Source organism: Gracilinanus agilis, chromosome 5 (genome assembly GCF_016433145.1).
Source record: "Gracilinanus agilis isolate LMUSP501 chromosome 5, AgileGrace, whole genome shotgun sequence".
In the NCBI taxonomy this organism is placed as follows: domain Eukaryota; kingdom Metazoa; phylum Chordata; class Mammalia; order Didelphimorphia; family Didelphidae; genus Gracilinanus; species Gracilinanus agilis.
In genome coordinates this window covers 70,750,534-70,777,233 of record NC_058134.1, presented here as the reverse complement: position 1 = coordinate 70,777,233, position 26,700 = coordinate 70,750,534, and the positions used below count along the sequence as shown (strand labels likewise).

At 38.1% G+C, this 26,700-nt stretch overlaps 1 protein-coding gene across 1 annotated transcript; it reads left to right on the top strand.

Annotated features, from left to right (window-relative positions):
- The first annotated feature begins 395 nt into the window (after positions 1-395).
- On the top strand, positions 396-19,815 carry MAP3K8 (mitogen-activated protein kinase kinase kinase 8). The gene is made up of 7 exons (XM_044678081.1): positions 396-731; positions 8,111-8,278; positions 9,897-10,158; positions 13,125-13,231; positions 17,025-17,177; positions 17,845-18,088; positions 19,648-19,815. Exons 1-7 carry the CDS (start codon positions 396-398, stop codon positions 19,779-19,781), a joined length of 1,404 nt encoding a protein of 467 aa, XP_044534016.1. The 3' UTR covers positions 19,782-19,815.
- Positions 19,816-26,700: the final 6,885 nt, after the last annotated feature.

Here is a 26,700-nt window from a genome sequence, read left to right as displayed (position 1 = left end):
TTTGCTTCCCAGTTTTCTTTCCTATAATTTTTCACAGGGATAAATATATAATGCCATAAATTCAAAATGATTTTCCTCTGACTTTGAATCTGTGGATGATAAAGAGAAACCAACCTGATACTTTATAAACCACACTGGCAAAAATTTGATGCTGAAAAATAAATAATAATTTATTCCCCTGACTGAACACTTACATTTTTTCCCCCTCCCTCCTGGATACAGTTAATTCTTATATTTATATCATATGATAAAAACTTTGACTAAGATTTAAAGATATAAATATTGAAATCTATTCTCAAATTTGTTCTTTCATTTATTCCAATACTGGTTTCTTCTTCCTACTGTAACAAATAACTGTCCTTTGTTTTTGCAGTTGATCAGAAAACACAACAGTAATGGAGTATATGAGCACTGGGAGTGACGACAAAGAAGAGATTGACTTGTTAATTGAAAACTTGAACATGTCTGATGTGATAGACATGATGGAAAATCTTTACCCAAGTGGAAAAACTGCAGTTTATGAACACAGTCTTGTCAAGATGTGCCAGGACACTAATCAAAACGAAGAGCGGGCAGAATCCCTTTTACTTAGTGGCCAGGAAGTTTCTTTGCCATCATCTGTCAGATACGGAACTGTGGAGGACTTGCTTGTTTTTGCAAATCAGGTTTCTAATGCCACAAAACATTACTGTGGATGCCGGCCACGGGAATCTGGAATCCTCTTAAATACGGTAAGCAACTGCCCTGCTAACTTGTGTTTAACTACGAATGAGGTAGAGCTAATTCCATTTTCACAATTTTCATGATTTTTCCATTTGAATTATGGTTCATCTGTAGCCATGAGGACACTCAGTGGAGAGAAGGGAGTAAGCAGAGCGGTGTAGGTAGCTTAAAAGTACTTTAATTTTGGCCAGCTTTCACACCTATAGAGGTGATAAGAATCACTCTCAAGGTAAAGGCTCGATGCAAAATCTTTTAAAGTTTCATTGTTAATTTTTACTGCATATATGGCAGACAGTAGATGTGACTCACATTTATGCAGGCTATCCCCAAACTCTACATACAAAATACTTTTCCCTGCAACAACAGCCCAAATTGGGTGGTATGAGTGTTTTTATCCCTATGAGAAGTCACAGTACATAATAAGTATTCCTGCTAGTATTCTAGTTCACACATTGTTCTAAACCATATACACCTCTTAAAATGGGCAATCTGAGAATGTCAAACGAGGGGCCACTTAAGAAAAAAGTCCCTCTTTTTCTTCTCTCTTTGTGTCATTTTGGCAAAAGGAGAGTCAGAATCTCAGTCCGAAATGGAAATAACAACTGCCTCTAACTTTTATCTGCAAAGACCAAACTTCTTGTTCATCTCAGTCACTGGAGGGGAGGGGAGGACTGAGAAAGGTTCATCAAGTATATTGGGATTTTACCTCTGACTGGAGTCAGTCTTTGCAACTCCACAACTTCTGGGCTACAGTCTGCAAATATCTAATCAGATGCTCATCCTTTTTAATTGACAGAACATGAGGGATGCCTGGGTGGGTAGATGGATGGATACTGTGTTTGCTTGTCATCCCTAGAATGCAAATAATCTAAAACACTGGGGCATCCATTTGTTGTCACAACAGAAGATCATGTGATGGGTTCAGGTGTGCGTGAGCTGTGTGTTGATGTTTTTAGTGTTTGCAAGGTGGGGTTAGGCATCATTAGAATCTAATTTAGAAACAACTGCCCACACAGTACTAAGAGGAGTAGGCAATGACTTGTAAGTAACACTTATTGAAAGTGAAGACTTTTATGTTCTATTCCTTAATCAGTAAAATGGCTAACTTTGGGGGGGCCCAGGTGGAAGGAGAGAAATAATAGGCTATGCCTAAATTCTGTTTTGAATTTTCATTTCAAATGTCAACTTCTCTCCATTCACTGAGACAAAACCAATATTTTTCACATGGGTCAGCTGTGTGGTTGAATGGTTTGGCTTTGCTGGAAGCCAGCCATGTTAGGTTGTAATTAGAGATTGCTCAAGATAAATCTGTACAGCTGGGGTTTGCTTTGCTTGATACTATGGAGATTGTGAATTATACTGAATTGTAGCCTGAGGAGAGTTCTTCCTTCTGGGTGCCGTAATTTTTTTTTTTTTTGAATGTTAATTTTTTTCTGGAAAATATCTTGAAATATTTATGATGTCATGACTGAGCCATCCACATTTATTCAGTACCTGTTTGGTACTTTTTTGTTAAGTGCTGAGGATACAAATATGAAAAAAGATAGCTCCTGCCCATGGAAGCTTACAGCCTAACAGGGGGACAGAGCACATGGAAGGGAGCTGGAAAGTGAGGGGAAAGAGTAGGAGTTAGTCAAGTCCCCAAAGTAGTGCAGCCAGGTGAGAGAGAGAGGATTAAGTAGCAGCTTGTTTAGCTAATCACCTCAAAGGTCAAAATGATCTTTGTATCTGCAGAGAGATATAAATATAAAGGAGATAAAAGGAGATTCATATATATATACATATATATATATATATTTGAATATGTATGAATTCCCTTTTATCTAATTTTTGGTTTAGTAAAATTGATGCAGAAAAGGGAGCCACCTTCCATGTTCTGGTTTCAGTTTCTAGGATTGGCTCCTGCTATTTTTCTCCCATTATCTTGTGGTTTTAGCCCAGATGGGCTATTTAATGTTCTTTGAATGCTTCATGTACTTTTCTGATCTCTTTACTATGGTTTATGCCATTCATTTCTTTCTACCTGAAACTGGGAGGGATAGTATCTCTACCTTTTCCATCCCTATCAGTCCAACCTGAATGCCACCACCTTCACAAAGCCTTCTCTGATTCATTGTCTTCTTCAGAATCAGATCTGCTCTGCCATTTCCAGGTGCTGCCCTGTCCTACTCACCCTTAGACCCTAACTGGCTTCTACAACCCTCTTACGGCACCCATAATATCCTACTTTGAGTTATTTGCATAGTTGTCTCTTCTCTCTACTGGACTGTAAACTTTTTGAGATGAGGACAACACTGTCTTATTGAGCTTTGGATTCTTCTTCCCCTATCTATCTTAAGACCCTTGTATAACAGAGGTGTCTAGTAAATTAATGGTGGGTTCAAATGGCAAAATTTAGCCCTCCGAAAGAAATGACAAATGTCACTACAGAATCAGCTCTCATTTTGGAAAACTGGTGGAAGATTTTAGAAGTGAGGTTTTGCAGTGGTTTTGGAAAGGGCTGTGGATCAGGACTCTGAAAGGTATAGAAGTACAGTCATCTATAAATTCTTTTTCCAGTCCTGGTAAGATCATAATGAAAATGGAAGGGTTCCAGCATCAGAAGAGTAGGTTTTACTGTTCTAAATATGTTGTTGCCATCACTTGAAGTACTTATTAGGAGCACAATGACCTGATACTTTGTGATAAGCTGATTCCAATAGATTTACTTAGTGAGATTTCTTGTTAGTGCCAGATCTAGTGGTAGTAATTATGATGATGATATTGATAGCTCATAACTTATTTAGGGCTTTAAGTTTCACAGACTGCTTCAGAATATCTCCTTTAATCCTCACAATTTTGTGGATGGAGGATGAGTATAATTTCTGGAATATGTAAGAGGGAAAAAGGAGTATCACAAATATATTTGCATTTTAATAAGGCTTAAACCCTTCCCATACTCTAGTATATAAAACAGGGCACTTCGATACTTGTAGTGTTCTAGCCCAAATTAGACACTGCTGCCCTTTGACCCACTTGGTCCAAGGTATGTATAATCTGATTAATAAGTCTTTGTGAAGACAAAGATTACCCGTTGTGGTTATTTATATTAGGAAGGTAGTTTGACATTGTGAATCCCATGGCCTTAGTTCAAATCCTGCTTCTGGCACTTAACTAACCTTGTGGCCATGAGCAAATTATTTATCTGCCCCTAAACTTAGTTTTTCCCTCTAAAAAAGAAGATGATGATGATAATAATAATACTTATGGTACCCATCTCATGGGGGCTTTTTTGAAACTCAAGTGAGAGAATATAGATAAAACATTTTGCAGACTTTAAAATGATCTTTAAATGGTGGCTGTTATTATTCTTATGTTATGACACAAATAGAGTGACTGAATTGGACTCCTCTAACCTAGGCAGTTATGTAGTATATAGACCAGTAACCAAAATTTTTACTCAGTTTCCTCCCCCCCCCCCCAGGTTCTTGGTAGAACTAATATCTGTGACCTGCTTCAGAGGTTAATTCTGAGTCTAGCGTTTATTTAGTCTGGTTTATCAGAGATGCAAATGAATAGAAAAATGTTCAAAAAATATGCTTTAATTTAAAGTGGATTTTATCCACATCCTTGGGAGTGAGTGATCTGGGTAATTTGGAGAAGTAGTCAGAAGCAAAGAGCTTGATCTTTCATGTGTGAGAAAGGCAACTTATGAAGGAGATATAAGAAATATAAATCCAAGTTGGGAGAACTGATCAGATGCAAATATGACTAAGAGAATCACGAATGAGGGCTATTAAACTTATGTGAAAAGTAATTCTACTATCATGATAGTATGATGATATCATGGTTTTGATGGTTGGTGTAAGAAATTAAATGGGAATTTTGGGGGAGTTTTGTGGAAGTCTCAAAAGACATGTGAAGCCCAGCAGAAGACACAGAAAAAGTTTAGAAACTCAGAAATGCATTATATATATTGTATAATATCAACATATTTTTAATACCATAAACATAAACTTAAAAATTAAAATAAAAAATTTAAGTTTGTGAAAAGACCAAAAGCCAACAGACAATACACAAAAACTAGAAATGGAGAGCTATCTCAGAAAGTTTATTAACTCATAAATGAGTAAAAGATATGTAGTTATGTATAATATTACCTGTATTTTACTGCTTAATAACATAAATAAACAACTACACAATTTTTTTCCCTTAAAATGAAATTTGTAGTAGGAAAACTGGGGGGTTGGAGGAGGTGTGCAGCTAGTTGTCTCACTGGATTGAGAGCCAGGACTATAGACAGGGAGGTTCTGGGTTCATATTTGGCCTCAGACACTTCTTAGCTGTGTGATTAAGTGCAAGTCACTTAATCTCCATTGTTTAGCCCTTACTGCTCTTCTGCCTTGGAACCACACAGTATTGACTCTAAGTCTGAAGGAAAGGGTTTAAAAGGAAAAAAAAAGAGCTGTGATTCTCTGTACCGATTTGAGGATGCCAAGGGTGTTTACAGCAATCTCTGCCATGACATCTCACTATCATCTCGCTGTGATCTTTGCATCTTGTCTTTCTCATATCTTCTGTTGTTTGAACACCATAAACTATTAAAATCATGGGTTCCAAGGGTAGTGTTCCTACTTGTTTGGAAAATGTTCCCAAGAAACAGAGGAAATTGATGAACTTAAGAGGAAAAGTAGAATTGTTAGATGTGCTTCATTTAGGCAAAATTGCTGCTGTGGTTGAGAGACCCCCATTGCAGTGTTAATGAGTCAACTGTAAAGCATATTTAAAAAAAAGAGAGAGAGAGAGAGAAGGAGATCCATGAAGTCCTTGCTGCAACTACACCAACACTGCAAAGCATTTGTATAAACCATGGGATTCCAATTTCAGTGCAACATTCTTTTGGGTGCGGGATTATTATAAAAAAAAGGCATTCTATGGATTGAGAGCCAGACCTAGAGATGGGAGGTCCTAGGTTCAAATCCAGCCTCAGACACTTCCCAGCTATGTGACCCTAGGCAAGTCACTTGACCCCCATTGCCTACCCTTACCAATCTTCCACCTATAAGTCAATACACAGCAGAAGTTAAGGGTTTAAAAACAAAAACAAAAACAAAAGGCATTCTAGGAGATGCTGGCCAAAAGTCCTCATATGATTCCCTGAAGGAAAATGGAAGTGAAGGGCCTATCCCAATGGATTTTTAGGTCAGCAAAAAAGCTGGTTTGAAAATTAAAATTAAAAAAAAAAAAAAAAAAATGTTTAGCCTACCCTGTGTAAAAGTAATGCGAGATCAAGGACAACTAAGGAATTACGAATGGTAGAAGAGAGGCTACAAACCTGAACACATAGTTTATTTTATTTATTTTGGCGGGGGGGGGGGGAATTATTTTTTTATTTTGAATACTTTCTCCTAGTTACATATTTCATGTTCTTTCCCTCTCCCCCAAACCCCTCTAACCCCTCTTAGCTCACGCACAATTCCCCTGGGTTTTACACGTATCATTGAACAAGACCCAATTCCATATTATTGATAGTTGGACTAGAGTGATCATTTAGTGTCTACATCCCCAATAATATCCCCATCAGCCCATGTGTTCAAGCAGTTGTTTTTCTTCTGTGAACACATAGTTTAACACCGAAGAATCTGCCCTATGTTGGAAAAAAATGTCCTAGAGGACATATGTCAGCCAAGAAAAGAAGTGATTCCAGGTTTTAAAGCTGAAAGAAATAGGATAGGAAGGGTAAACTCCCAAAAAGAAAAAAATTCAGACTTCTTCTCTGGTACAAAGAGAAGACCAAAAAATTTTACTTGAACTTTCCAGATGGCAGCACCCCTCACCCCATCCCCCCTAATGCTTCTGCCCCTAATTCACCCTCTGGATGTGGAAGGGATACCTGTATTCAATGTCGATATTTTAATGACGTTGTTCAAGTAAGTAATGTGCCCTTATTTAGAGGGTAATAGCTACTCATTTTCTCTCTCTGGACAGAGTTAGAAGAGATGGACTTGAACTACAGCACAAGTTTGAATTAGTTGGTAGCAGTACTTTCCTGATAGAGAAGATTGTTAAAAATAGAATGTGTTTACTGAAAGAGCTTATGGAATCTCCATTAGTTGTTTTTTTTGTTTTTAAGAACAAGAAAGCCTGCACATTGATGGAAGTGGCAAGCATTATTCTATCTGAAGTTGTAAGATGGAATGGCGTTTCATAGCATGATGCTGTATTCCTTGTAGGTTACTAAATGGATTCTTAAAACTCCTGCGAGTTCCAAGATACTATTTCATCCCTTGGAATGGGTCCTAGTTTTGCTCCAAAATAGGTCAAGATTATGTCTTATGATTTTAATCCCTCTAAGTAGCCTAATCTAAAGTTTTGTACACAGTGGGTATTCAGTAGATGTTGATTCCTATAGAGTTGGGCTTATTCTCTACTCCAATTGGTCCATCATTTGGAAGATTTCAATTCGTTAATTTAGTATCAACTGGTTTTTAATTGTTTACTTGTGCAGAAGTCCAAAGTGATGAGACACAGTGAAAAATAATTTGAATTCTCATCTCCTTTATTCATTAGCTTTTTAGTATTGTTAATCACATTCTCTTTCCTCCTCCCCCACCTGAAGTCTTTTCTGTATCAGAGCTGGATAATCCAAATGTCATTTGGGAAGATAATGCCTATATAATGGTATTTTGATGGAAATACATTACATTTGGGAAAACTTGTGGCAGGGTGGACTTTGGGGGTGAGGAATGGGGGCCAATTTACTGAAGGCATTCTGTGCAGCATAGGACAGTTGAAGTTTGACTCTAATTTGGTTCCCAACTTCAGGGTAGAAATAGTTATCTTTCATGTCTCAGTCTGTGCTGAAACCAGCCCATGGGAATATTTTGGCATGATAACTATCTAATAACATTAAGTAATTCTTTTCTTTAAATGGTTCGGTTTCTCCTTGGCCCACTGTTTTTAGACTGTTTCGTGACCATTAGTTAATCTCTGAGATGTGCGTCATGTGTGAGTAACAGCTATGTAGACGAACAGGTTATCACAGTCTACTTATAAACAAATCAACCTGCAGATCTGTTTATGCAATCATTGTTTTCAGTCAATCAGCCTGGTATGGCAGTAGTGTTCTATGGCGAAAATAATTTTATTGGTTACAATTTAAAGAGCTTACTCATTGCTAGATGGAAATTTGAGCAGGTTTCACCAGGAATGAGTTTTCACATGTTTCCTTTGCCTTGTCGATGATTCTAAATTTAGCTTTCTATGTACTCTAAGTCATGGTGATCATATACACTCAGTGGCATCTCTTCAAAAATATAGTACTTTGTAACATATCGGATATCTCTAATTGAGTCTCTGCCTTGGGGGGAAAAAAACCAAACTTTTTTTTTTTTTAATCATTTAACAGGTCATTGCCCCCCAGAATGGAAGATACCAGATCGATGCTGATGTTGTTCTTTTTCCATGGAAGCTAACTTATAGAAATATTGGCTCTGATTTCATTCCCCGAGGGGCTTTTGGAAAAGTATACTTAGCACAAGATAGGAGGACAAAAAAAAGAATGGCATGTAAACTGGTATGTATTTATAGCAAAAATCTTCTTCCCATTCACATTTTTTTTTCCTCCCTTAGCATGTTTCAAATATTTTCATTGGATTGCAATTCCTTTGGCTGGTTCCCATCTAGGAGATGACCCATTTAAAAACATCTGTATTTGCTTGCTACCTAAATTCTTACAGACTGAATATGTGTATGTGTGTGTATAAAACAATCTACTCCAACGATGACAAAAAGAAAGAGCCTGCAGATATCCCGGAGCTAGTATCTGACTCGTTTATCCATCATTTAAATGCTTGCTATCATTACTCCCACATTTGGGGGAGGAGAAGGACAATTAGAAGTTGTAGTTGATTCCATGACTGTGAGCCTGATGACCCCTTCCTCCTTCTGGGATGAGAGGTGGGAAAGAAGTAGACAAGAGATATAATCAGAAAATGGGAGAATAAGCTTGTTGATCCCCTCCCCCCCAATTTATAGGACTTCTCAGAATTTAGATGGGGTCTAAGAAATAGTAAGGATGCAGATAATTAAGAGCACTTAATAGTGGGGCTGTTGTCTATATTTTTAGCTATGCTTTGACTCCATTTGTTATGTATTAATTTTATGTATAATATATAAATTTATAAATATACATAATTTGTAAATGTATCTTAAATTTCCATCTTATGCTAAGATATGAAATTGAAGTGGTGGGCCTCATTGGTTTTTCTTTGTATTGAGAAGCATGTCACCATACAACATTAATAATGGGAGATCACTGGCAGCCCATTACATAGGACACATCTTTACCTCGTTCTGAAAAAGCCACTAAAGGGGATTGTGTAATTCTACCAGCAGTTGAGAGCCCTACCCTTAACTGTCATGGAAGAAAGCATGGGGATTTAGCTTTGTGGATTTTTTTTTCCTTTCTGGGTGTGTTTGAGGATTTAACCTTAGCAATATGACAGTCCCTTTTAATGAAGTAAAATACAACCTAAAAAGTAATTGATTTGGGGTTACCTTGTTACTCTAAAAATAGACCCTAGATTTGTTGCCCTTTTTCTAATAGTCAATTTCTTAATCTGACCCCACTAACCAAAATACACTTTTATTGCAGAGAAGAAAAGCCCTATTTTGTTGGAGCCCCCCCATATCTAATCATGAAAGATTACAGTCTAGGTTCAAAATTGCTTAGCTCCTAGTAAAAAAAAAAATCCTCTCTCTGAATTTTATAGAATAGATCAGTGTTACCTGAGGCAAATGCTTTTTCTTAGACCTAATGTGATTCTGCACAAGATCAGACCATCCTAGAAGGAAATCAGCATGTCTGATGGGCTGTGGGGGTGACCCCTCTTTCACTTTTTTTTAGAGAGTGGGAGGGATAAGCTGTGGTGACCTATCACTCCTGGGAAGTCTGACTAGCTGCATAGCATTATGTGGATTTTTCCAGTCTGGCTTTGAGGAGGCTAGCCTATGGCTTAGTCATTATCATTATAATTATAATAATTATTATTTGTCCTGCTACATTGCCCATCTAAATATATCCTTTAGCTACTGATTGTATTGCAATTGATTCCCTGCTAGACCACCCTTGTAAGTAGGGAAGGAATTAGTGTTATACTGTTCTTAATTTACCTCCTATTTTTCTGCTCTAGATCCCAGTAGATCAATTCAAGCCATCAGATGTTGAAATTCAGGCATGCTTCCGTCATGAAAATATTGCAGAATTATATGGTGCTGTCTTGTGGGGCGAAACCATCCATCTCTTTATGGAAGCAGGTGAGGGAGGATCTGTAATGGAGAAGCTGGAGAGTTGTGGACCCATGAGAGAATTCGAAATTATTTGGGTCACGAAGCACGTTCTGAAAGGACTTGATTTTCTTCACTCAAAGAAAGTAATACACCATGACATTAAACGTAAGTTGACTCTCATCTTTTGGGAGGACTGAGGGGAGGCAGAGCCTGGGCCATGATGTCACTTGACCAGCAAAATCCCCTTTACCTTTGTTTATTAGAAGTGACTGCAATTTATAATCTTAAGAGCATTGCTTGGACTTAAATTCATCTTCCTGACACTCAGTCTAGCTCTGTTTCTAGCCTTTTGTTGCTTTACTTATTATACTGTATTACCATCTGATGGACGAGGGAACATCTCTGAGAGTTGGTAGCAGGATTAATTCTGCTGCTTTTTATCCCCCCCTTTCCCCAATGGAGTTCTTACATATTGGAAAACTATATTCACTTAGAAATTTGGGAAGACATAAAGATCACCCTGGCTCAGCCTAATAAGTGCCACCTGTTCTACCACTCTTAAAGTCATTAAATGTCCTTAAGAAGCATGTCCTTCTGTCAAATACATTTTATTTTTAAAAAATTTTTCATTAGTATTTTATGTTTTTACCTGACTTTATCCTCTGTGCTCCCATCCCTAAAGAGCAATCACATATAACAAAGGATTTTTAAAAAAGAAAAATAGGAAGTAGAAAAAATGAGAAAACTGAAACATCAGGAAAAAAACTGAAAATATATGTGTATTCTATCTTAGAGATTCTATTGTCCCTGCAAATGAGTTGAGGGGGAAGTATCTTCTCATATCTCTTCTTTGGGGCCTTGTTAAACAAATACATACATTTTATTTTATGTTTTATCTTTATTTTTAATCTATTTTAATTAATTAATTTGGGGTATTTTCCCATGTTTCATGATTCATGTTCTTTCCCTCCCCTCCCCCCAAGTCCCCCTTCCATAGACAACATGCAGTTCAACTGAGTTTTACAAGTATGATTGATCAAGACCTATTTCCACATTATTAATATTTGCAGTAATCATTTAAAGTCTAACTGATTTCTAACCCCTCCCCATTTAATTCTAATTTGGGTGGAGTGACATTATTTCTGGTGGCTAAAGTCTAAAGAATGAATGAGGGTGAGCCAATTCCATTTACACACCATCGAACCATGTGATCAAGGAAATGTCTTTCTTCTGTGTTTCTACTCCCAGGGTTCTTTCTCTGGATGTGGATAGTGTTCTTTCTCATAAAGCTCCTTAGAATTATCCTAGATCCTTGCATTGCTGCTAGTAGAGAAGTCCATTACATTCAATTGTGCCACAGTGTATCCATCTCTGTGTATGAGGTTTTCTTGGTTCTGCTCCTTTTGCTCTGCATCAATTCTTAGAGGTCTTTCCAGTTCACGTGGAATTCCTCCAGTTCGTTATTCCTTTTAGCACAATGGTGTTCCATTATCAACAGATACCAGAATTTGTTCAGCCATTCATTCCCCAATTGAAGAGCATTCCCTCATCTTCCAATTTTTTGCCACCCCAAAGAGTGCAGCTACATACAATACATTTTAAAACCTCTCCTAATAATGTTTAGAACTAGACAAGAACCCACAATACCCTAATCTACTACCTCATTGTAGTATGTTAACTCTGGATTCTTGAAGGTTATGCTAATAGAGTTCAAGCTATGGCAAGACTTAAGAATATGGACCCAGAATGAGGTTATCTTGTCCAAGGGCCAGTCTAACTCATCACTAGAGAGCTTGCCACTAAGTGTAGGATTTTTCTGGTTTTAACAACTCAAAACCTCATAAATAAAATTGAAGGAATATCCATCAATTGGGAAATGCCTGAACAAGTTGTGATATATGATTGTAATGAAACACTATTATGCAATAAGAAATGATGAGCAGCATGGGTTCAGAAAAACTTGGAAAGACTTGCATGAACTGATGCAAAGTGAAGTGAGAAGAATATTATACACAATAACAGCAATATTATTTGATAAACAACTGCGAATTACTTAGTTATTCTCAGTAACAATGATATAAAACAATCTTAAAGACTCATGATAAAAAAATGTTATCTGCCTCCAGAGAAAAAACTGATGGAGTCTGAATGCAGACCAAGCATACTATATTTCACTTTCTTTCTCATTTTTTGTTAGAATTTTCTCCAAAATGACTAACATGGAAAAATGTTTTACATAATTGGACAAATACAATCTATATCAGAATGCTTACTATCTCAAGGAAGGGGGCAGAAAGGGGAGGGAAAGAATTTGGAACTCAATTTAACAAAAATGTTAAAAATTATTTTTACACATAATCTAGGAAAAAATAAATTAATTTTTAAAAGAACAATGAGAAAAAACTCACTAATAGAATCTATTAAGATAGAGCTACTTTGGAATCCTTATTCATAAAGGGAATAGTCTCATGGATGATGTCATGGATCCTTAAAATTTTCTAACAACATTAATCAGCAAACCTGAAATAGAACCAATGTAAAAATTGGCATATGTGTTAGATTTGATTGCAGACTCAGCTTTTAGAGGAGCAAAATTGGGATTTTTGTTTCCTTTTTTCAGAAGAATAATATGGTCACATGGGGGCAGCTGGGTAGCTCAGTGGATTGAGAGCCAGGCCTAGAGACAGGAGGTCCTAGGTTCAAATTTGACCTCGGACACTTCCTAGCTGTGTGACCCTGGGCAAGTCACTTGATCCCTATTGCCTACCCTTACCACTCTTCTGCCTTGGAGCCAATACACAGTATTGACTAAAGATGGAAGGTAAGGGTTTAAAAAAAAAAAAAAAAAGAATAATATGGTCACAATGTGACACCATTCACATACACATTTTGGCTCTGAGAATTTGAAGCTTGAGGTTTTGGCCACTTAGCATGCATTGGTAATTTCTGTGTATATTGTACTCCTGTGCTTTGTGTCCAAATCTTTCTTTCATTTGGGTTAAAAAAACAAAACAAAACTACACCAAATGCTATGTTTTTGTTTGCTGTATGATATCTATCAATTTGGGCATTATTGTATTGAAGATCCATGTACATATTTAGACTAAAAAAGTGTTTTATTTTCACTACAGCCAGCAACATTGTTTTCATGTCCACAAAAGCTGTGTTGGTAGATTTTGGCCTAAGTGTTAAAATGACAGAAGAAATCTATTTTCCTAAGGATCTTCGGGGAACAGAGGTAATTATGTATACAAGGAAATACTTTTGTCTTTCTGAGATTTTTTTGGTAAAGGTTCTAGAATCCCTCTGAGAGAGGATAAACATCAACAAAAGCTTGAAATAATGAAATAATCTTGAACTTGATAATACCACTAGTTTTCTTTAGGGTAAATATCTGATTATGGTTGAATTTAATTTAAAAACCAAATGATAAAGCCTAAGCCAAAAACAAAATAACAATAATATTTAAGATTTCCATGAAGCAAAAAGGAAGAGAATTTCCTGAAATGCAGGGAGCCATGTCCTCAGGGGTTTTCATTTTGTATAATACTTTGATTTGTCATATATTTCTTAATAGGTCATAACCATTTTGAGGACCTATTAGTTGAGATGCTTCTCTCTCTTTCTCTCTCTCACTTTCTTCTATTTTGTAAGGAGTTAGTTTGCCCTATCTCACATGGGCTGGAAGTATAAATGGCATGGAAGCTTTGACTCTATTTGAGGTGGGATGGTCTGTCCCAGTTTTAGCAACCTGATGGCTCCTTGACAGCTTGTCATATTGGTGTCAGATTTAGAAAGGAGATCTCATGGGCTTTGTTCCATTGCAGCTCAGAACTCCTGAACTCAAGTAGTCCTTTAGCCTTAGCCTCCCCTAATAGTGTCGATTATAGGTATGCAGCATTATATTGAATCCCAAAAGGACTATAATTTTTAAACTACATAGTCTTGTAGGAATGTCTGTGAGCCAGAAGAAAAGGTGGCTTTTGCAGGTTCTTAGCTAGGTATAAGTTTTGTTTTTCCTTTACAACTTCACATCCGAGATAATATGACCTAGTAGATAAGAGAGTTTGTCTTTAAAGTTTTAAATTTCCACATCCTACTTCTCATTGTGTGACCCTGGGCGCAAATCTTTGGAAAATGGTTCAGCATATTTTATCGTTAGTTCCTTTTCTCCACTTGGAGTTGTTATTTAAAAAAAAACACACACCACCACCACCACCACCACCACCACCAAAAACAGAACTACTAGTTATGGTATTAAACATGAAAAAGCTCTGTACATCTCACTGCTCCACCCCACTGCTTCTCTCTAGCAGTGTGACTAACGTAGACATTTTGCAATGCTGGAGAAAAAAAACAGGCCCTTTCTGGAAATCTTTTGTGGAAAAGGGCAGTGCCTGAACGAGTTTGCAGCAATGCCATACTCTGCCTCTAAATAGCATTTAGATAATTTTTATAGAATCTAAAATGCTATAATAAATAATTAATATACTCAAAATACTAAATACATTTAAATAATATAAAAGAATGCATTATAAAAATACATATTACTTTTCAAAGAAACAATAGTAAATTGCTTCTTATGGGGTGGCTAGAAGAGTTTACAAGACACCTTCATGCAGATTTTGTAGTTCCAAAAGCCAGAATTAGTCAGTGACTTGGGAGTATGAAAACTACAGTTGTCAAATTTTGATTCTGGAAGGAGAGTTTGAATTTGAAGAAAGAATGTCTCTGAACAGTACCATTACATTTTAATGGAAAAAAAAACCTGAAAAAAACAGAAGTTAAAACATGAAAGAAATTTTAATGAGCACTGAGATGAAATCACCCCTCATTTCTCATGTTACAGAAGATCGTATAGGATTAAAAACCATTTTCCTTTTGCTTGGTTTTAATCTATTTGGGGGATCAATTAATTGCCAAGTATTGTTATGTCCCTACCATGTGCCAAGAACTGGGTTTTATCTTAGGGAGGATGGAAATTATGTGAACGAGCCATCCATCCTCTCAAGAAGTTTACATTCTAATGAGACAATAACACATTTACAGAATAAATACAAATAAATGCGAGTTAGCAAAGGGAGACCTGTGTATGAGAAACAGAACAGTTTTACTGGATCAAAGTTTGGGAGTGGGGGAGTAAGGTAAAATGAAGCTGAGCAGAGAGGTTGGGATAAAGCTGGAAAGAGTTCCAAACTTTTCCCAAAGCCAAACTTCATTCTTGAGGAAATAGGGAGCCACTGGAGTTTGTGCTTTTTTGTGGAAGTGGGGGAGAGGAAGGAGTCTTGAGAACCTTTGCTCATGAAGTCACTTGATGGGTGTGCAGGCTACTGCAGACACTGATTAGTGTGATCATGGCTGTCATGGAACCTTTCTAAATAAGCACCATTTTCTTATCTAGAAAAGAGAATTATGAGGATAAAATAACGTGATGAATATATGATGTCCTTTATAAACCTTAAAAATTATTCAACAAATGCCAGCTATTTTCTTTTCATTTACTAGCCAGTAAGCTCATTGAGGACAAGGATGACTTTTTAAAAAAATTTGTTTTTTGTCTCCTTGCATCTAGATTAGCACATAATCAGGTAGTAGGTTACTTAATGCAGGTTTGCTGCCTGTAATTGCATAGCAGGACCTACAGTAGAATTTAGTCAAGGCTGAAATCTGGTCATCAGATCATTAAAAAAAAAAATCTTATGGACCATGACATGCAGGGTCTAGTAGATATGCAAGGAATGCAGGCTCCTTGTGGTTTAGAGGTAAACATCTATTAGTCCTTTTCCTTTTATAGACATTACTCCTCTATTTTAATGCACAGGAAATTAAAGAATTGATTTTAAAGAATCCTAAAAAAGAATGCACATTCTTCCCCCCTGGAAAGAGACCTTTCAGTAGTTTCTCTATGATTCAGTCCTCTTATTTTAGTGATGAGCAATCCAAACTCTAGAAATGTTCTCTCTCCTCCGAGGTCTTACAAGGCAGAGAGGGATAGGACCATTCTTTTATACCACCAGTAAATAGAGTTACTAGGTCATCATCGAAAGTGTGATAGGACCATCTCTGAGACTAGAGTTAGTTTTTTGTTTTTGTTTGTTTTTTTGCTAATATTTTTTCTTCCTCAGTTATGCTAGAAACAGTTTTTAACCCTTTAAAAAATATTTGAGTCAAATTCTCCGCTTCCCCCTTCCTGAAACTGCAAGCAAATTGAAGACAGGGCCCATTCAGTTTTTAATCTCTAGCTACAGGAGCCTACTTGGTTTAATGTTTTTTATTACTTGTTGTTCTTACTATTGATTTTGATGTTTCCACCCAAATTCATGGGCCTCCTGAACTCAACAGGGTCCCAGGTTAAGAACCCCTTGCCCTAGATAATTTTGTTTTGTTATCTAAAATTGTCATCTTCATTCAAATTTATTGCTTCAAGGATGTGGAAATCCTTTGAAACACAAATTCAGCAGCCTTTGCTTCAGAGTTTTTGGAATCACTGTAGACTCTGTCCAATTTGGATGCTTGAAGATTCTTTACCTCAGGGTTTGGTCCCCAGGAAAGAGCAGGGTTCCCAAGAAAAGATGGAGAACTGGCTTTTTTATTCTTTTAAACCCATTGCTTCTGTCTTAGAATCAATTTCTAGCCTGAGAGGGATAGCCAGACAAAATTGTAAAAGAAAACTAAATAAAAGTCAAGAAGCCCTTCCAGTCATTAAGAAAAACCACCCAAGTACAGTTTCAGGTCTGTTCATGAGCAGATCTCCAACACATTCAGCATATGGCTGAAAGGTAGTCTTTGTCAGGCTAGTTTACCCCCTCCAGCCAAGGTTGCCTGGCTCCCAAATAAAGTGTGGCGAGTATTTTCCTTAGCTGGAAGAAGCAAGCATTGTCTCTTCTGCAGAGGGTGGAGGGTTTGATAGAAATGATAAGGCCAGGGGGAATTCCCAGAACTAGAGCAGGGAAATGAATACTAAAGCAACCAAATGAGGGAACATCAGGCTGATCTTTTTCCCTCCCTCCCTTTTTTTTTTTTCCTTCCAGATTTACATGAGCCCAGAGGTGATTCTCTGCAGAGGCCATTCCACAAAAGCTGATATCTACAGCTTGGGGGCCACCCTCATCCACATGCAGACGGGTACCCCTCCCTGGGTGAAACGGTACCCTCGCTCTTCCTACCCCTCCTACCTTTACATAGTAAGTACGACCCATCCAACCAGGCGTGGGGAGGGATCATTCATCCTAGACTGAGAAAACTCCTGCTCAGCTGAGCGCTCCAGGCTTTCATTGTGTTGAAATGGCCACAAATGTTTCCTGTATTGGAGGAAATGAATAATGATAATAATAATAATAATAAATAGAAAAAGGAAGGGCCTCTTGGGCCTGAATCTGCCATCCATGAAAGACCACTTATTCTTTTTATCCCACAAAATTAAAAGTACTTGGCAGCAGCCTTGAAATGACCTGAATCTGAGCCAGAGATATTCCATCTATACTTCAGATTTTTTTGGTTTTTCTGTCTTAGAATGGATACAAGTATGGGTTCTGTGATTAATATAATCTTATACTAATAACCTTTCATTATCACAGTGTAGATTTAATCTCATTATCACAGTTCCCAGGCAGAAAAATGAGTGTTAAGGGCTTTGTAATGGGAGTAAAGTGACTTGCCCAGAGTCACACAAGGAGGAAATATCTGAAGCCAGATTAGATCCCAGGTCCTTCCATCTCCAGACCTGGTTCTCTCTCCATTGCCCCTTCCCCACCATTTAATTTCTATGCCAATCCAGGATATATCCAAGCTGCAATGGGGAAAGGGATGTGTAAGGAATATCCTGTACTAAGGAAATTGTTTTGTTGCTAGATCCACAAGCAGGCACCCCCTTTAGAAGACATTGCTCAGGACTGCAGCCCCAGCATGAGAGAGCTGATAGAGGCAGCCTTGGAGAGGAACCCCAACCATCGCCCAAGTGCAGCTGACTTAATAAAGCACGACGCCCTAAACCCTCCAAGAGAGGAGCAGCCACGCTGTCAGAGTTTGGACTCAGCCCTTTTTGAGAGGAAAAAACTAACGAGGAAGGATTTGGAGCTGCCTGAAAACATTACAGGTATGATTGATCACAGTACTCTTTCCTTCTGATGGCTCTTCCAGCTCCCTTTCTTCAATGTTTACAAAATGAAAGAAGATCATGAGCCACTGGAACAATAGTGAGGATGTTAGAAACAGCCTTTTTATTTTTATTTTTCTCATTGAGAATCAATTGACTAGAAAATTATTGTGTGCATCCATGGTAGAGGAAAATCAAATTGATCACTATGGGAGAGAATATATATCTGGATATTACAATCCCAGAATGGTTTCTGATTTTATGCAACAGATAGTTCATTTGTTCATCTTTAAGTAAATGTGTCGGGATAGTTTGGCTCTTGGTAAAATATCATTAGAAGCTTTCACAGCAAATGATCTTAGCCCACTTACCCATTGGAAAACATTCCATGTGGTACATGGATACAAAGCTGAGTTTGAATTCAGATGGCATTTTGTGTAAATTGAATTAGCTCACCCCCATTCATAGTTAAAACTCTAGCCACCAGAGATAATGTCATCCCCACCTCCCTTAGTGGGGAGGGGAGATGAGTTACCCACATGTGACAATAAGTAACAAATCAAGAACAAGGGACTGCCCTTTGGGCAGTCCAAAACCAGTATTGAGGCTGCCATTTGTCCACTTGAATTAGAGGTGGACCCCCAGGAAGTGACGAAAGATGCTATCTCTTCAAATACCATGGCAACTTCCTATTGAGACAGTTCGAGCTTTGAACTTGGTGCTGAAGGATCTCTGCTGAGACCTCAGGCAGCTTCCCCTCTGAATTGTCACGTGGGCAAGTTAGGCTGACTTCCTTGGCCTACCTTGGTGTTTTCCAGAGTCTCTACCTCAAGCAGGCTTCTTTGCCTCTCTAATTGCTAAGGCCTTGTGGCTAGTAGCCTAATTTAATTATTCTTTTAATTCTCACTTGGTCCAGACCTCCTCTGGTCCCGACCAGAGTTTCTCTCTCTCTCTCTCTCTCTCTTCTTACCTTCAACCTTCCTAATTGTAAATAAACTACCATAAAAACCATCCTGACTTGGGGTCTATTTTAATTATGGAATCAATCTAGATCTGATTGATTCCTGGCAACCACACCTTGAATATATATCTATATAATATCTAATTTTTCCCTATTACAATTTACCATCTTTTCCTTAAAATCTATTCCTTTGACAGAGAACTTCACAATTTAGGGTGAGTTCTAGGAATAGTCTGTGTTTGACATTCTCATTTTGATAAAAGCTATTCAAATTCACATACTGGCCTCTTATACAGGTCCTAAAAGCCTCCTGGGCTTTCTCTGGACTTTTCCCCACTACTGTTTTCAAGAATTATCTGGATATTGGTAAATGAGCCAGGATTCCTAACTATATGTCATCTCATTTGCTCTTTTAATTGCTGTTTGGTCTGTTTCGTCTGAGGTGGATAGTTGAGGAAGAGTAGTCAGGCATACATTTTCAGGATAAAATCAGATTTTCAAAAAGACTTCTTAGTCTTCAAATGATGATGTTTGTTGACCAGATGTCTACCAAACCTTTTTGGCTGGTGACTTTACAATCCTTTAATCGTCTTCACAGATTCTTCTTCTTGCACTGGGAGCACGGAAGAATCAGAAGCAATGAAGAGGCAGCGGTCTCTCTATATCGACCTCGGAGCCCTGGCTGGCTATTTCAACATTGTCCGGGGGCCTCCGACATTGGAATACGGCTGACAGACAGCATTGTCTACTCTAAGTTAGGGTTCAGTCTCTATCTCCCCCCTCAGAGATTTAATGACTCTACAAAATGACTGCGGAGTTGGTAGCACCCTGGTTTTTTAGCGGGATAGTATGGGCTCTGGGTAGCCCATGTGTAGCTGACCTTTGAAACTTTGGTACAAGTTAAGAATAAATGTTCTCGTATCCCTGATGATAAATCCTCAACAAGAAGGTGGAGAAGATTAGAAGAATGACTTTCTAGCGATTGATTCCATCTACTGTGCACTTTGATATTTCCAGTTTTGGACAATTATAAGAATATATTAATGTAGAAATTACTACTTTTGTTTCTCAGTTGTATAAGAAATCTTCATTTACTGGAGAATGTTTATTGTTTTTAAGCAGTGTTTCCTTGAGCCATTGATGTTACATTTGGGTAAAAATTGAATTGACTATTTCGAGGGGTGATAGAAGCTCAGAGTACTGTTTTAACAACCAATAAGCTCAACCAGTGTATTGGAATGGCTAATTGAATGTATCCCTAGCCAGCCGTCACTGATAAGTCCTGTTATGTTCCTATGGAAACAATTCTCACTGTACATGCTATGCTTAATACATTTAAAGCACAATGTTTTGGATGTTGGCAAAACTGTGTAAACCACATACTTCTGTACATCCAATGGGATGAATGAGTGAACTTCTAGGAAAATAAAAAAAACGGAAACTTTTGTAATGCTGAAATACTTTAAGCATTTGGGTGTCGAGAGAGCATACTGTGTATGTTGTATATCAAATGCTTGAAGGATCGATCCTGTGCTTTTGACATGAAATATTTATGAGTAGTTTTAAAATGTGTTTTCAGGTAGTACAAATGAAAAAACATTTTTGCCCAATGTGGACTGGTCAAATCAGCTGAATAAATTCCGTATTTTGTCTTAGCTGTGGCATTTGATTTCTTGCACCTGTGATTGTCTTTTCTCTCATCCTTTTATACTTGTGCTTCCCTTGAGTCTGTTCATATCATTCTTTCTCCGTCATTCATTCACGGAGACACAAGACACTAACCTCTCTTTTAAAAACTTTAATTGAGATCCCGAGCATCAAATTTTCATGAAAGCTGTTGAATCAAATCAATTCTGGAAGCATCTTGCCTCCTGAAATAACTTTGGGAATGTCTGTTAGACACGGGTATGGTATTAGTCTTTCAATTAAAGCCGTATCATAGATCCTCCTGATTTCTCAGTAAAGTATACAAGACTAGAATAAATTTAGGACTAGCTATGATTCCAGTACAGTTAATAAATCTTTGGGGGAAAGGGAGAGATAGGAACAAAACCTCTTAAAATCAACCAGGCAAGGGAAGAAAATTAAGGAATTTTCAATCCTTTAGTTAAAAGTTGGCAGTGAAAGTGACCAAGAAGGGAGACAATAGCATTATAGGAAAAGACCTTTCTTCGTCATGTCAAGCTCAAGAAAGACCTATAAGTTTGAGAGTAGGGATGAGATTTCTGGGGCATATTGCTGAGCAGGAGAATGCCTTAAGAGAGGAAGGGAGTGCCCCCTAGGATGGATCAAGGGGGCCAGAGGATCTTAGCTCATCTTTGCTAAAGCATCTTAGGGAAAAGAATCAGTTTTAGATCCTTCTGTGTCCTATAAAATCTCCATCTCTTGAAACCATCATTGGTAATGAAGTATCATTTTTTGGAGGCCATCTTTATTAATAAGTATTGAAATGTTCATTATGTGAACAGGAAATGTGAATAATTTTTAGATTCCACTTTGATTTTGATTCCCTTGGAATTTCATATTAAAATGATCCATTTTCCCCCCTCCCCATCTCTTATCTTACGTTTTGACAGCACAATGTTTAGAGTCAAATCATTTAGGAAGACCCACTAATCTCTTCCAAATCAAAAAGGGGAAAATATTTAAAATGGAATGAATTTTCTTAACCCTATTTATGCCTATCATTACTCAGCTTTAAAGCATTTCAGAATTAACCAGATCATGGAGGTAGCTAAGTGACTCAGTAGATTGAGAACCAGGCCTAGAGACAGGAGATCCTGGGTTCAAATCTGACCTCAGACATTTCCAGCTGTGTGACCCGGACAAGTCACTTAACTACTTAACCTATCCCTTACAGTCCTTCTGCTTTGGTAACAATACAGGGTGGATTCTATGATGGAAGAAGGTAAGGGTTCAAAAAAACCCTTAATTAATTCCCAGGGAATTAGCCAGATCACAAATCCAATCATTTCCCCACCCAACGTACACATTTTTGTCTCTTGAAACAGCTGAGAGAGTAGACAAGAGGAGACCTCTAAATTTTAGTGGCAAGTATCTAAAGGAATCATGAATCTAGTGCTTTGGATCTACTAGAAATCCACTGATGTGCTTTGGTAGAGGAAATTTCCTCACTGGGGGAATCCCTTATGCCAGTGAAATGAAAATCTCATTTCATAAGTTGTAATATTCTACTTCAGACAAATGAATTTCGCTGCCAACAACACACTCCTAGCTCAGGGTGACATTCAATGATCATTTATGGGGACGGATGTGGAAATGTGTATTCATGAAAAGCAATTAAAAAATCAAGACACAGAACATGGCAGAGTCCTTCAAGTTGACATGTCTGTGCTGAGTTAAAAGGCATCAGGTGGTTGGAAGGGAGGTTGGGAGTCAATTTTGCAACAGTGACCATGCTGGTATCCTCTGCCAGTTTCTGGTTGACCCTCATTTCTGCCTAATGATTTGGCCAGGTTCTGGCCAGAGTGTGAAGAAAGAAATCCTTAGTGGGGGCATGGTGTCAAATTTAGAGTTAAAAGGGTTGAAGGCTGAGTAATGATAGACATATAGAGCATTAAGAAAATTAATTCTGCTATTTGTAATTGTTTTTTTCCCTTTTCAACTTGAAAGAAAAGCTGACTCCTATGAGACAAAATATGTCTGGCTATTCTGGATCAGTGCTAGAAAGAGTTCTGAGAACATAATCATTTCAGAGAAATCTGTAGCCTTTCACATGTATGGAGAGGGAAGTGATAACGAGTAGAGTTCCCGTCTACTCAAAACATAATAGCTACTTTCATGAGATTCTGTTAATATCCTGTGGCTTCACAAAAGAGGTCTTTTGGAAAATCAGTACCAATTTCTTGGATCAGTAAGGCGAGGGTCCAGTCACTTAAAGCTTTCTGGAGGTTTCCCTTCATTGATCTGATCCTCCTCCTCTTCCTTTTTAATTTATACCCCTTGGGGTTGTACAGGGTTTTTAGAGAAGATTAGTTTCTCTGCTGATTGTGAGGCTTTGCCCACTCCTTTCTAGGGCTGCTTTTCTCCTTTGGTGTCCACTTGCCACCTGGCTCCAAGAAGCATATAGCAACTGGCATGTGAAGACTTCCTCCAGCAGAAGGGGGAGAGGAGAAAAATTTGTTGCAAAGACCATGAAGGTGGCCAAAGTGGGCACTGTGGAGTGCTTAGAGTTTAGACATCAAAGAAGCAGAGGATATACACTGCATCCATAGCCTTCATCAGTTGTCTTGATTGTTGTCCTGCCACTTGACTTGAATAACTCTAGAAGAGAGAGTGAGACCAATGCTTTGTGTAACTCTGCCTCACTTATATCCAATTTATGCACAAGTCAAAAGATATTGCCCCATGATGTCATTTTGGTCCTCTTTGAGTACAAAAGGATGACAACCACCCAGTACCACATGATTATCATTAAGGACTAAAGACAAAAAAAAGTCCTGAATTCCTTCTCTCCTCTGCCTCATACTTTAGTTTTTGAAACCCATGGAATTTCCCCAGTTTCATTAGTTATAAAAATCTTGCCTCAAGTCCCCACCTGTGCCACACTATACACAGACCATACAAAAACCACCAATACAATAGGAAAGCATTTAATTAAGACTTAAAGCAAAGGAAAGAACACCAGGCAATCAACTGATAGACTCCTCTTCCTCAGATAGAAATGAGTAGTTTCCTATATCTGCAAAGCACTCTGGGAGCACAGGTATACCTTCTGAGATGGCAGATGAAGTAAAACAAGAATTACAGTGCAAGATGTGAGGAAAACATGTGATATGTGAAAAAGAATCACTTCTACATGTAGAGAAGATGAGAACACTGCTGATCATTCCCCATCTTTTCTCTGCATGCTCTTAGTGGCAAACATGGAGAGCTAGAACAGACTCTTGAGGCTGGAGTCATCTTGGTTTTGTCTCTCAGGTACCAGTAACCTCTGCATGGACTTGAAGAATGGAATTTCCATTCTTGAAGTGTAGGCCAAAGCATCTCCTATTTAGTAGATTGTGTCCATTGACATCAGATTGTTCAAGTTTGGTTCTTTACCCAATGTGGCTAAGGATTCTTCTTTCTAAGTGATTCCTCATCTGTTTATAGTAGTCTGAAGGATAATAATGCCTGTATTACTTACCTCATGGGGCTATTGTGAGCCTCAAAAGAGATGATATGAGGAGAAGATATAGTATGGGCAATGATCACCTTTGAACACAACAAAGGTCTCTAGCATTTCTCTAAATATCCACAATTCCTGTAGCAATGGATCTACTCTTCACTGAGGAAAACTCAGGAGCTTCTCCTAATGAACAAGCAACTCATTTGTCTTGGTCATTATATACAATGGAAACCATACTGGATAGCTCCATCTTATTTACACTTTCTCTTTGATCATGGCCTTTAGGTAGTCAAATAATTCTTAAATGATCTCTCCACTATCTATTTTCCAGGTCAGTAGTTTCTCCAATGAAACAATTCACATTTTCTTATATTTTTTCATTCTTTTGACTTTATTTTTTATTATTTCTTGAAGTCTCATAAAGTCATTGGCTTCCACTTCCCAATTCTAATTTTTAAGGAATTATTTTCTATAGTAAGCTTTTGTATCTCTCTCTCTCTTTTTTAAACCCTTAACTTCTGTGCATTGGCTCCAAGGTGGAAGAGTGGTAAGGGTTGGCAGTGGGGGTCAAGTGACTTGCCCAGGGTCACACAGCTGGGAAGTGTCTGAGGCTGGATTTGAACCAAGGACCTCCCATCTCTAGGCCTGACTCTCAATCCACTGAGCTACCCAGCTGCCCCTGTATCTCTTTTATAATTTGGTCAATTCTGCTTTTAAAAGAATTCTTTTCTTCAGTGAATTTTTGTGATTCTTCTACCATTAGACCAATTCTGTTTTCTTAAAGCAAAATTTATTTAGTATTTTTTGTGCCTCTTTTACTAAGCTGTTAATTCTCTTTTCATAAGTCTCTTCACTTTCATTTCTTTTCCTAGTTTTTCCAATACCACTCTTTAAAATTTTTTTAATTTTTAATTTATTAATAGAATTCTCAGGTGTCCCAAAGCCTCCTTATGCTTACTGCATCACAGAAGGCATCATCTGGGAGACAGACATGTTCATACAAATGAAGTTCACTCTCTGGAGGTAACATTCATAATTTATTCTTCCAATATTCAATTTGTAGCTGTGTATGATGTGCTCTTGGTTTGACTCATTTCCTGTACCATTCTTATTTCTTTCTTTAACACTTTCAGGAATTCTTTCTGGCCTTGGGTTCAATGATCATTACCCCTACAAGGCTTTGCTTGTAGCTGTTTTTGTATTGTTACTTCTTCTAAGTTTATATCTTGGTCTTCCCTTCTACTGTAGTATTTTTTAAAAGCCCCTTGCTTTTGCCTTCTGGCTTTTGCTGTGGCTGGAGGCTTTTGCTTTGGCTTAACCTGTTGGCTTTGGCCTAATTACTTCGGCCTTGGCCTGTGCTTATTTTGTCATGGGAAATTTGGACCTATCTCCTTTCTCAGGACCTCTCCCTGATCTCCCATCTCCATCCCTCCCCTTCCCTGAATTTCCTTTGGGTCCTGGGTGGAAGAGAGGGCTTGGTGATTAGACATTGTGGGTTTAGTTTCTATAGGCTAGTAGAATATCCTCAAATAAGTTACCCCTCGTTTTAATGATTTGATAAAGACTTTACTTAAAAGGCAGTCAAATCTTCCTGACTGGGAGAGCTGGACTCTCTCTTTGTCTAAACCTCTCCGCGACCCATCCCCCACCATCACCCCTCTCCCTATCAGCAGTTAGAAAACCTTGAACCCCTCTCCCCTTCTGACTGACCCTGGTATTAATAAATCCCCTTGTTACCTATTCAAACCCTCTGGTGAATCATTGTGTTGAAAATTAAGACAAGGGTGCAAGGGGAAGGAATCATTTTTCTTTTAATTCTTGAAAGAACTGTGGGTATCCATCTTGGCAGGAAGTACCTACCTTCTGTGGTGCAGAAGGTGCAAATCAACCCTGCAAAAGCCTTACTGAAGAATTTATGACAGTTGAAAAGGGTTTAGAACCCTGACTAGAGGCAGTTGATCCGGAAGTCTCGGTCAGAGCAGGAGGGTCAACTGAGTTCAATCTTTGGGCTGAAAACCTGGCCTTGATTCTGCAGCTTTTCTCTTGAGATTTGTAGCTTAGCGAATTCCTCTGGATCCCCCTGACCTTCCCTATTCCAATCACCATTTCCTTTCCTAATTTCCTGTCATTTTGGGAGAAGGGTGGATTTGGGTGGTAGCAATCAAACTCTGCAGACTTAGTTTTCCCCCATAGTTAAGTAGGGCTTACCCTTGATACAAATTATCTCCTTATTCATTGTATGCAACTTTCCTACCCTTAAAGGCAACAAAACCTGCTGGGACTGAGTTAGGCAGGCCCTTTCTCAGTCTCTCATTCCTGTGACCCTCCCCCACCTGAAGCTCTCCCTAGGCGGTTGTTAGAGAAACCTTGTATCCCTCTGTTCTTTACAACCAACCCTGCCAACTTAATAAACCCTGTTGTTATTTAATCAAACCTTTGGCTAAATCATTGGTTGAATGATAAAAGAGGGAGAAGGAGAGAGAAAGGAATAGTTTCTCTCTGGGTCCTGAGAGGACTTGG

Coding starts and splice junctions, on each gene's coding strand:
- MAP3K8 (XM_044678081.1), top strand. CDS start 396: ATGGAGTATATGAGCACTGGGAGTGACGACAAAGAAGAGATTGACTTG. Junction 10,159..13,124: donor AATACACCATGACATTAAAC/GTAAGTTGACTC, acceptor TTTTCACTACAG/CCAGCAACATTGTTTTCATG. Junction 17,178..17,844: donor ACCCCTCCTACCTTTACATA/GTAAGTACGACC, acceptor TTTTGTTGCTAG/ATCCACAAGCAGGCACCCCC.